Here is a 12388-nt window from a genome sequence, read left to right as displayed (position 1 = left end):
TGACTAGGTCTGCTCCCACCTAGACTTGCCAGGTCCCAAATTCTCTCCATCTCTCTTGTCACCCTTCAGGAATCAGGCATCAAGTCTGTTCTGAGATGAAGTAATAACTACAACTTAGGTTTCCCAGCTATGTGCCATGTTCTGGCAACATGTTTTACATAAATTATCTCACTTTATAATTCCAAAAACTCTGTCAGTAAGGTACAATTTCATAAGGAACCTGAGTTGTGTAGAGAGACTACACAACTCGATCCAATGTGCACAGCTATTAAATGGGAGATCTGAGATCCTAACTCAAATCTGAAGCTGTTGTCTCCTCCACGATCCTGTACGAGAGATACAGGCAAAGACCAGGGGCTTATTTCTACACCTCCATGCAGTTGGAAAGGAAAGGTAGTCCTTGGAATTTTTATTCAGTCATATATTTTGGAAGTTCACAATATTGCTCCAATTTTAAACTTTCTATATATAGTTACCTGAGGTTCCCAAGTTTGGGGACTTTATGGGTCATTAATATTTCAAATATATTTGAGGGGCCCGCATAGGGTTGCCAAACTTCTATTTTGCCAGGTAAGAATATTTTTAAAACCTGTAATTTAGCATCATTATCACTTCGCTAAATGAAAATTATTTTAACGTACAGACACATGAACATGCACACACAAAATTTGTAGCTCTGTGGAATGTGGGATGCTGCTTGCCTTTGCTTTCATTTATGATGGATGTGTACATGAGCATGCAAAGGGAGTTCCCAGACTACAATTTTGTGGTGTTGCAAAAGTTTTCTGGGAAAACCATTGTTTAGAACTTGGAAAACCTTACTCTACAAAACAAAACAAAAATACTATAAATGATGGCCACGCTTCAAGCACTCAGAGAAGATATAGAATATCTTTCTTTATTTTGGATATGAGGTAACTAAGGCTTCAGGAGATTAAGTGATACCTTTAAATAGCACACAAGCTCTTGCAGAACCAAGACTAGAAGTGAATTATCCTGATAGCTATTTCAGTTCTTGTTTTCATCATCAGAGACAATAATATTATACTATCATTTTTACAGCATTACTAGTTAAATAGGCTTGTGAGGGGATAGTTTTTAAAACTTACAACTATTTATAAAAATGATTTATGGAAGAATGCAGTCTTTGGCAAAACTAGGAGATGCAAACATGGCTGTTATCACAAACAGTTTCCCTTTTACCTGCCCTTTCCTCCTCCCCCAACCACCAGGGCAGGGAAATATAGTGTGATCCTCAAGGGTGAATCTTCCCATCCCCCAGAATAGGATAATCATTTGACTTTTCATATGAAGAGTTTATAAATCTGTGTGCTCTGACTGCGTTTGCATCCACATTAGCATCGACATAAGACTGAAATTGGGTCACTGACATATTCGGGGAATAGCTATTAGCATAACCTTTAATTGGAATCCTATTTACTGTTCTGTTGGCCTAGCATCTTCTCTGTGCTTTAATGTGAGCTGTCACATGAAAAGTTCATTTGAGACCAGGGCCCTGAAGAGAAACAAGAGTGTGCAATCCACACAAACTTGTAAAATTCAAATATATTATCTCTTTCAAAGAGATGGTAACAAATGTATTAAGCTAAGGAAACTCCAGTTTAAGGAGCAAATGATTAAAAATGACCAAAGAATTTAAAAGACTCTAAATAATTTCTCAGAGTTGCTTCCAATTTATAATCATTAGCCCAGTCTCTCTAGTGATAAGAAACAGATATATGTGAATACACATATATTTGGGTATATATGCAGAAATATGAGATACTTGTTTATGACTGTGACCATTATATATAATGAGTCATATATAAATGATATATATAGTATTACATATACTATATATACAGTGTGTGTGTATACATATATATATATGAAATATTCAGAGGATTTAGAAAATCAATATCAGGGAAAGTGTTTCTGCTTATAAAAAGTGGCACCATACTTGAGAACTTCAATTTTCTTCTCCATCTTCCATGGTTTGCATTTGACAATAGCAATCACTTGTCTTTTCTCATCTAACTCTGCCTTCAATCTTTCCAATTCCTCTTCATCAATTTCTTCTTCTTCTTCTCTTTAAAAGTAAAAAAGAAGCACCTTAATAAAGTTAAGCTTTGCTTGACTTTGGAACTTAAGGAAGGCAGATATCAGATATTTAGCTCATTTTTTTTAAATATAACCATATACAGTCAACATTAGGACCCATAAGCATGAGAACTCAAACCTGAACACTGATGCAGGATTACTGGAACTATTATAACTTTAAACAGTAGTGTTTGCCTTCCTGAATCTGATTCTAAGCCATTCTTTTTTTTTTTTGAAACAGAGTTTTGCTCTTGTCACCCAGGCGGTAGTGCAATGGTGCGATCTTGGCTCACTGCAACCTCTGCCTCCCGGGTTCAAGCAATCTGCCTCAGCATTCCGAGTAGCTGGGATTACAGGCGCCTACCACCTAGCCCGGCTAATTTTTATATTTTTAATAGAGATGGGGTTTCACCATCTTGGCCAGGCTGGTCTTGAACTCCTGACCTCAGGTGATCCGCCCACCTCGGCCTCCCAAAGTGCTGGGATTACAGGCATGAGCCGGGCTTTTTTTTTTTTTTTTTTTTGAGACAGAGTCTCGTTCTGTTGCCCAGGCTGGAGTGCAGTGGGAGAATCTTGGCTCACTGCAACCTCCGCCTCTCAGGTTCAAGCAATTCTCCTGCCTCAGGCTCCCCGGTAGCTGGGATTACAGGCACCTGCCATCTTGCCCAGCTAATTTTTGTATTTTTATTAGAGACGGAGTTTCACCACGTTGGCCAGGCTGGTCTTGAACTCCTGACCTCAGGTGATCCACCCACCCCGGCCTCCCAGTGTGCTGGGATTACAGGCTTGAGCCACCGCACCCAGCCTAAGCAATTCTTTTATGTCTAGAGCCTCAAACTCTCTGAACTAGAAAATCTGTGGAAAGAATAATTACAGATATATCAAGATATTTCCCTCTCTTCTTTGTTCCCTTGAATACCTTCCCTCAATTCTATGTTTCATTTAAATATTTTATTTCTCAATAAGGATAATAAATTAGGAGTGAAGATGTCTTTGCCCTTAAAAATTTTGTTAGCCTTGTCTCAAGAGAAAGAAAGAAAGAAAAATTGAAATTGGGAAAAATAAAAATCTATTTCTCAAAGGTAACTTAATGTTATCTGTTAATTAAACTTATAACTTCAGTTGGTAAAATTCACCCTGAAATATATTTGGTGGAAGTGAATCCTTTGAAGAGACCTTCAAAGGAATTTAGTTCCTACTGAGCATGAGATGTAGCTTTTCTTTTCTGTGTTCCTAGTATTACAAAAACACTATACGGTACAGAACTCAAAGAAAACAAAATCTAAACAAGAGCAACATAATTTTAAATCGAGGCATGCAATACCACATTGTAGAGATCAGCTTTTTGGTAATAGATTATTTCAGTTTTTAAGCTATTGTCCCAACTTCAAACACACCCTCCTACACTTTAACATTGTGGTGCTGGAGCTGATATTTTGTGAGTCATATTTCCGCTTTGTTAACTGGGTCATTATAGACTCTGACAATAGGGGATACTGAAGAGGGTCTCCGTCTTTCCTGTGGCTTCTTCTCTGCTTCATATTTGCTTTGTGGGGTGACACTTCCTCCTTAGCATCTCTTCTTCACTCCTAGAGTTGAGCGTCCTTGCCATACTGCAAGTGAATCCCTAACACCAATATTACCAACACTAGCAGAACCAGCTTCATCACCTCTCCCATAGAAACCAGCACCACAGAGCATCAGCCCCTCTGCAGAGGCCTGAGTTTTAGCTCCTAGGGTCTTTCCTCTATGCTACAGTGTTTTCGTTTCAACCCTTTCCATTGTTCCTCCAGCCCTTGGGATGATAGCTGCTTCCAGTAGTTACCGTCACTATGATACTTTAGTGTTCTCTTTCTACCTTTTCTGCAGTCTAATTAACATTTATACCTCCTAACAATTCACTTATTAAATTCTCTCTGTTCAAGTAACTGTTGAAGTTTCTCCCCTCACTAGATACTGACCGATAACAAAAACTGTAATCTAATTCAGTATTACTCAGAAAAATAATTTATGACTAGACACAGTAGAAATAAGGCAAAAGCTGCTTTTTAAAGTTCTAGCTGAGGAACAGGACATATCACAGTTTTATAGTTCACCTTACAAAATGACTTTCAATCTCCTTTATTTGCCACCAATCTATAGTTTTTAATCATGCTATGATTACTGAAACAAAAATTCATATTAACCCTTTAAAATAACACTTCCTATCGACAGTTTTTTTTTGGACAATTCAAACATTTTGCTTAGAATAATCATCATGGTTCAAGAGAACTAGGGAAGTACACTCTTCTAAGATACATCTCTGATAGCCATTGGGTTGTTTCTATTTTCATTATTTGGTGTTTATCATATAAAAGCCTATGATGCTGTGTAGCCATGGCACAAAATATTTCAGGATTTTTTTTTACTCCATCTATATCCACTTTTTTTTTTTTAATTTGCCAATTAGAATGATATGTGGGTTAGTTTGTCTTAGGAGGTAAAGATGTGTTTTAATTAAAATGATTACAATTGTTTCCATGCAAACATAGAAATAACTTTAAATTACATAGATCGCAGTTTTATGAAATATTTTCAGAAACTAGCAAAAATAAAATAAAACAGATGGCAAGAAATTATCAGTAATAAAGTCAATTAGAAAAAATCTTTATGATTAATAATTTAATTGCTTGATATGTTAAGCCTTTAACTTGCCAACCATTTCAAAATAATTCATGATATTTACATATAATTATCTTAAAGCTTTACGCTACTGAACTTCCATTAAGAATCACATGTAAAACAGCATCTGTAATCCAACATCACCAAAGAATGAAAGAATTATCTATTTGATGTGTGGATTTGCCAGATAACTAAACCTACAGGCCAACTTTCAGAAATCCGTAAATAGAAACAATTCTAACACTAATTAAATAGTTTATAAGTTCAGCTTGTCCCAATTTCAAGTCCTTTAAAAATCATATGAAATGTCTTTAATAATCCCTTTTCTAATTATCCCTGTGAGAACAGTTTTCATTTCTCTGAGACTCCAAGCTACTTTGTTTATATTTCTCTGGGACACATATACTGTCTTATGTCATAATAATTTGTATCTAAGTGGCCTATCTCTTACTATATTATGGACTTTTGAAGATTGCAAGATTGCGGGCAATTACGTGTTCATATCCAAGTATCCCAAAGATATAAGCAAATTAGGTTGCACAAAAGTAGATCTGGGTAAATAACTTATTGAATGAACATATGTGTACAAAACTTTTCTGGATTGCTCAGGGTTATCATCATAAACCCAGTGCTCAAAGTACACTAAAATATAACAACTACCTCTGAGATTATCATGGTATGGAAAGACATTTATTCCTGTACTAAATGATCCCAGATTGGTATATCTTTTAAGTCTCTGTTGTTAGTTGTTTATTTCACCAGGAGTATCAGGCTGTGTTACAGGGTGCAGTTGTTGACACATAAGTTACCCTCAAATATGAAGGTAATTAAAATACTTTTCTAACTAGCATTACAGGAAACCTGCTTTTCTAGAATCACTCAAAGAAAGGGCTAATCATATTAAAAGGCATAGGCATGCCTCATCTAAATTTTCAGGCTAATCTGTGCAAGAATGGTTTTCTATCTTAAGTTTGATATATTTAAACAACAGTTGTTAGGAAGAAGAAGGCATAATATGCTGAATTTCTCACTGCTATGAATATATTACTTATCCACTTAAAACTGGGTCAGAAAAAGCCTGTAATATTACTGGAAATACTCCAAAATGTCTAACAAGGCAGTGTTTTTTTAACTGCCTCCAAAGATAGTTAGCATTACAACCTTGGTTTTAGTTGGTTTCAAATGTTGTGTCAATGCAAGGGAAATTCCCTGAGGCATTACTTGAATAGTTAAATAAAAAATACTCTGAATTAATTAACCTAAATAAGTGTGCCCTGATTTGCCTATTAATCTTTCTCAAAAATATTATCTAAGATTTTCTTTTAAAAAAAAAGATGTTTATCTTCAAAATGAACAATAGAAAATAGACTCTAAAATAGGGAACAGAACTATCAGTAATCACAACTAATTTCTGATACTACTCATAACAGATGCACAAATTGTCGCAGCAAAAATACAATTTGCAAAACCTATGGAGACAGTTGGGTTATGTGGAAGAGTGGGAGGTGAGGGATCTTGATTCTCAAGATCAAAATGAAAGTGAGGCCAGCTAGGAAGAGATACTGTCATATCCACAGGATCCAGTTGCTTCACATGGCCCCATTTCCTAGAAGATGAGCAGTTGCCATGAGGGCCATCAGCAGACAAAGAGAGCAGAGGAATTCCTGCCCAACTCATCTTTTTAAAAGGATTTTTTTGAGGCATAAATAGAGAGGAAAAGCAAATTTTAGAACACAACCTATATCATGCATACATCAATTGTTGATGTTTTCTCAATGAAATACCACTGTTGGAAAGCATAAGCTTTGCTAAATAGGAACTATTACTACATAATAATGGAACTAACAATCATAGTAACACATGGGACATAAAAATGTGTTGCATTTTATTTTTAAAAGGAATAAAGCATAAAGAAACTTTAAAAGCAGATATAAATCAAAAATACTAGAGTCAAAATTTAAAAGCAAGTTTTGTCTTGGTATTCAAAAGGGAGAAAGGAAAAGCTGGGGAAGAGGAGGAGGAAAACTTAGACATGAAGTAGATGGGGTTATTCTTATTCTAAAAGAAACCATTGTTTGTTAATGCTAAGCTTCTCTACTTGACATATTTTTCATTCAGTTGTTTTTAATGACAATCATTTATAAGGAATAACACAATAGTTAGAGCTATTGAGCACAGAAGTGTGGCATCTTGGGAGGACATCTTAGAAAGTTCCTCATGCTTCAAAGTCCTAGGAGTGTTTGGAGGAGATTCCACCACCTGATGGCGACTCGCATGGCTCTATTACCTGTGAGTTGTGGAACAGGTTGGCTGTTCTCTTGCATTCTTTCCAAGGGGTCTAGGTTTTCTCTTTGATTAGAGGTGTTTTACACGCACACTTTTCCTACCTGCCTGCTATCTGCAAATTTCCAAAAAGCAAAAAGAAGAAAAGTATTTTCTTGGATTTTTCCTAAACAGCATTTAATGCATTATTCTACACAAAGTCAGCGTTTACTAAAATGTTTTCCTGGTGGAACTAAAAGATATTGAGTTGTATTAAAAAGAAAATGACAACCCAAATCCTCTGTAACAAGGGCTAGCACACTTTCTTTCTGTAAAGGGCCAAATAGTTAATATTTTAAGCTTTGAGTGAGATATACAACTCCGTCCCATATTTGTCTTTGCTTTTTATTAATGACCCTTTAAAGCTGTAAAAACCATTCTTACCTCTTGGGCTGGATTTAGCCACAATTTTCCAACCCCTGCTCTGTAAGATAAAGTGATGTGTGCTCACTATTTAGGAGTTTCTACTTAACCTAGATAACGATGCATACAATTAGTGGGGAAATTTTAAAATCTTTAAATTAACTGTAATATGTCAATGACCTATGATAATTCAGATCCTTCGTAAGAGAATTTCTCATGGTCCATTTTTAATATATATTCATTTTAAAATTCTATTTTAACCATTAAAATACATTTAATTAAGTAGAATAAAATAGCATCATCAGATTAAGGCTGTCTTTCTAAAAGTAGCTTTAATTACCAATTTTAAGGTCAAAGAGTATCTGAAAGGAGTGATCTTCTTCAGCATTGGAACTTTTGAAAGAATATCAGAACTAACTTACGCTCCTCTCTTTAGCCTCCTCCTCCTCTCTTTTTCTCTTGCCTTCCTAGTTTCTTCATCCTCTGGTTCAGGTTCTGGGTCATCCTCATTAATAACATCTCTGGTCCGTTTCCTCTTTGGTCTCAAGCTCTCTCTTCGAGGTAGCTTATCTTCCTCCTCCTCTTCCTCTTCACCTAAACATAGCACTTGATTCAATGAGTAATGTCAGAAAGTGCTTCCTCCCACTACCAAGCTTATTCTTAGTTTTTAATAACTATTATTACACATCTGACAGCACAGTCTAGCAATTCTCCACATCATGATGGGATGCATCATGGAATACATATTTCATAGCCCATCATTTAAATAAATGGATCTAGATTTCCATTTCCATTGTGGTTCGTCAACTCAAATAGGTGAATGTGGATTCCCAAATTTTAATAAGTTTTTGAAGAAGTTCTAGTCTTCATTTACTTGAGTAACTAAATAGCTTGGTGGTTAATATCATACCATGACCACTAAGACCATTCAAATAAGTCCAAATTTAGAGATTACCATTCCATTACATAATTGTTGAGTGATTAACCACTTCATATTTATTACTACTTCTATCTTAGAACAAAGAAGAGGAATGTTAAAGAGGTGCTACAAACTAGAATAATTTTGGAGAAATTCATTCAACCCTTGAGGTTCCTCCCAATTTAAATTTTCTTCATTCTTGATTCTAAATATTTTTCTCCTTTTTTCTCAATATTTTTGTTCTTTTCTTTAAAAAAAAATAGTAGTATACACATTTGCTTGATCATTTATTTCTTATGAATAGAAATAGGTAACTTATAAATTTAATGTAAAATTGAGAATAATGACAGCATTATTTTGCTTAATCATCAACTAACAATGAATGCCTCATGTGTTCATAACTTTTTAGGATGCTTCCAGGTAAAGAATAGAGAGATAACTAAGATAAAAGATAAAATTTCCTTCACAAAGTTTATAACATAACATTACTATTTCAGTTTCATTTCTATTGCTCCTAACTTCTAACATTTAGCATAAACTATTGTAAAAAATTAAATATTACAGTTATCATTACTCTCTTAAATAGAGGCTACCCCAGAGAAAAAATTATATTTCAATGGAAAACTATGAATTATCTGCAGCATACCTTTCTGTGTTATCTGATTCTGATTTTATGAGAACTATATGACAACTTTGAAAATTATACATAACCATATATAGCAATACAAACACTTTTTATCTGTAGACATCCAAATGAACTCTTTCCAAAGGAGAGACAAGCCCCCTTTCAAAAAACAACTTTGCCTTTGCCTTCATTTATACAATCATTTCAATATTTATTATCTATAAATGTATCTATTCTTTGCATTTTCCTTTGAACTGATTATAGCATCTCACAAGTTGTTTTATTAGTTAAATATGTTCTTTTCACATATGTGTGAGTCATCATTTTATTTTTTCAAAATTATCTTTAATTACCACTTGTTAAACTTTTTTATTGATATTTCAGGTATAAGATCTAAATATTACATATATTACTAAATGTCAGGTAGCAGAGAGAAAAAAACAGAATAACTTTACTTTTTTTTTTTTTTTTTTTTGAGACACAACTTTGTTCTAACACCCAGGCTAGAGTACAATAGCACAGTCTCGGCTCACTGCAACTTCCAGCTCCAGAGTTCAAACAATTCTCTTGTCTCAGCCTCCTGAGTAGTTGGGAATACAGGTGTGTGCCATCACGCCCAGCTAATTTTTTGTATTTTTAGTAGAGATGGGGTTTCACCATGTTGGCCAGGCTGGTCTTGAACTCCTGGCCTCAAGTGATTCACCTGCCTCGGCCTCCCAAAGTGTTGGGATTACAGGCGTGAGATATCGCACCCGGCCCATAATAACTTTTCTAACTGGGCTTGGAAAACTATATATATATTCTGTCATCCAAATCAAGAATGAGTTTCTGTTTGTTTAATATTGTGGCAAATGTATGTCATTTGAACCCCATCGTGGCATTCTGAATATTTACCCAGCTTTTATTAGCCACATTAGTCACTAATTAAAGAAAGGACAAAAACTTGACAGGAGGCGAGAAACAATTCACCCCCTAATAACTCACAAACCCAAGCAGCTACTTGGTACTCTGAATTTTAGTATTTTTTGTATTAAAACTAAACTACTGGGATGACATCAACAGGACGACAGAATAGGAAGCCCTGGACCCGCCTTCCCTCCACGGACATAAAAGTTCAACTACAATGTGGAGATAAGCTCCCTTCGTGAGAAATTCAGAAACTAGTTGAAAGGTGCCTGCACCCTAGATGAACACAAAATCAGCTAGGTAGCTGGTAGAAAAATCTGACACACCCTCACACCATAATCCCTCTCTGCTAACACAACACCATAAAATTGGGAGGAAACCATCATCTCCCAGTTTCTCCCTGGGGAGGGGAAAAAACAACTGAACCATGTGTCCAACATTCTGATTTTTCTGGAGGTTCCCAAAGGACTGGTTTCTGTCTTGCCAGAATGTGAACACAGACAGGAAAAGACCTCTGGTTGGGAACCAATGAGATCAAAGATAGCCGTTTGAATAGTATGCCTCACTCAAATAGCCACTCCCCCAACTTAGCACAGAGTGACCAGATGATAAACACCAAATCTGCACCTCTCTGGGGAGAAAAACAGTTGAATAGTGCATCCAACACTCCAACTTTTGGAAAAAATAACTTGACTGGCTTCTGTCCCACTTATCTCCTAGAGCACTAATAGGACCCAGCATATTCTAGATGGACCAGGGCCATGGAGAACAAAGGTGAAGTTTTGAATTAGTTTATACTCATTCACCAGAGCCCCTTCCCCCAGTTCAGCATGACACAATTGGCAAGAATTCCAGCCCTTGACTTGCCCCTGAAATGGGAAATGAAAGACTGAAATATATACCCTATGTTCAGACTTTTCAGAAGGCTGCCTAAGGGAATGTCCAGTCTCAGAGCATGGACAGGACCCAGCATACTGTTGATGCGTAGGGGCCACTGGAAACAAAAAAAAGAACTCAGGACATGCTGCTTCCTCAGAAGACACATGTTATGACAGGACACTGGAGAGAACAAGAGATTATGAATTCTTAAAAAGAAAAAGGTCAACTGAAAAATCCCTCTTATTGAGAATTTACACACACAAGTCCAGAGATGATGCACACACAGGAAATGTTTGAGAGGCCCAAGAATCTCTGGCCTGCCTCATTGGTGAAACTCTTCTCCTGTACAAGGCTAATCCTTCTCCTGAAGGCTAGGAAAGAAATCTGGTTTTTCTAATATATGGATACCAAAAAACAAACAAACAAACATAATCAAGAAAAATAAAGAAACAGGAAAACATGCCCCAAACAAGAGAAGAAGATAAAGCTCCAGAAACCAGCCCTAATATAATGGAGATATATGAATTACTTAACAGACTATTAAAAATAACTCATAAGGATGCTCAACAAATTCAGAAGAAAAATGCATGAACAAAGTGAGAATTTCAACAGAAATAAAAATATAAAAATAACCAGAGATAAATATTGAAGAGTACAAGACAATAACTGAACACAATAACTGAATAGAGTAACAAAAATTCACTACAGAGGTCTAACAGCAGACTCGATCAAGCAAAAGAAAGAATTACCAAATTGAAAAATAGGATGTTTGAATTATAGTTAGAAGAGCAAAACCATAAAAAGAATAAGAAAAAGTGAAGAAAGTTTTATGAGGGATCAACAAGCAGACCAATATATACACTATGGGAGTTCTGAAGGAGAATAAAAGAAAGAAAAGGCCAGAAAGACTATTCAAAGAAAATAATAGCCAAAATCTTCCCAAATCTGGGGAAGGAAATGGACCCTCAGATTCAGGAAGCCCACAGACCCTAAATTATGTGAACCCAAATAAATCCACACCAAGACATATTATACTTAAATTGCCAGAAGTCAAAGACAAAGACAGAATTTTGAAAGAAACAGAAAAGCAACTTGTCATGTACAAGGAAACCTTCATAAGACTATCATTTCTTAGCAGAAACTATGCAGGCCAGAAGAAAGTAGGATGATATTTTAAAAGTGCTGAAAAGAAGAAACCTGCCAACCAAGAACGCTATGCTCAGCAAGTCTGTCCTTTATAAATGACAGAGAAATAAAGACTCTCAGACAAACAAAACCTAAGTTAATCACCCCTAGACTTTTCTTACAAGTAATGCTAAAGGAAGTTCTTCAAGTTGGAAAGAGAGGACACTAAAGAGCAACACAAAATCACATGAAAATATAAAACTCTCTGGTAAAGGTAAATATATAGACAAATACAGGATACTATAATACTTTAATGACAATATATTGGTAACTTTTAATTGTATTATAAAAGTAAAAAAGTATTAACAGTAACTATAAAAATATGTTAATGGATGCATAATATAAAAATATGTAAATCAAGATGTTAATAACATTAAGTGTCAGGGAAAGTAGAAGTGTAGAGTTTTAGTATGCAATTGAGGTTAAAT

The 12388-nt window shown here is 35.5% G+C and overlaps 1 protein-coding gene across 1 annotated transcript in view; it reads right to left on the bottom strand.

Moving 5' to 3' along the window:
• TMC1 (transmembrane channel like 1) overlaps window positions 1-12388 on the bottom strand; it is a 263253-nt gene that overhangs the window by 137426 nt on the left and 113439 nt on the right. The window contains exons 5-6 of the mRNA XM_054501938.2: window positions 7869-8040; window positions 1961-2089 (exon numbers count right to left, since the gene is read on the bottom strand). Coding sequence (XP_054357913.1) covers window positions 1961-2089; window positions 7869-8040 — 301 coding nt within the window. The remainder of the gene's footprint in view (window positions 1-1960; window positions 2090-7868; window positions 8041-12388) is intronic.

The sequence above is a fragment of the Pongo pygmaeus genome, chromosome 13, assembly GCF_028885625.2.
Source record: "Pongo pygmaeus isolate AG05252 chromosome 13, NHGRI_mPonPyg2-v2.0_pri, whole genome shotgun sequence".
In the NCBI taxonomy this organism is placed as follows: domain Eukaryota; kingdom Metazoa; phylum Chordata; class Mammalia; order Primates; family Hominidae; genus Pongo; species Pongo pygmaeus.
This window is presented reverse-complemented; position numbering and strand designations above follow the sequence as displayed.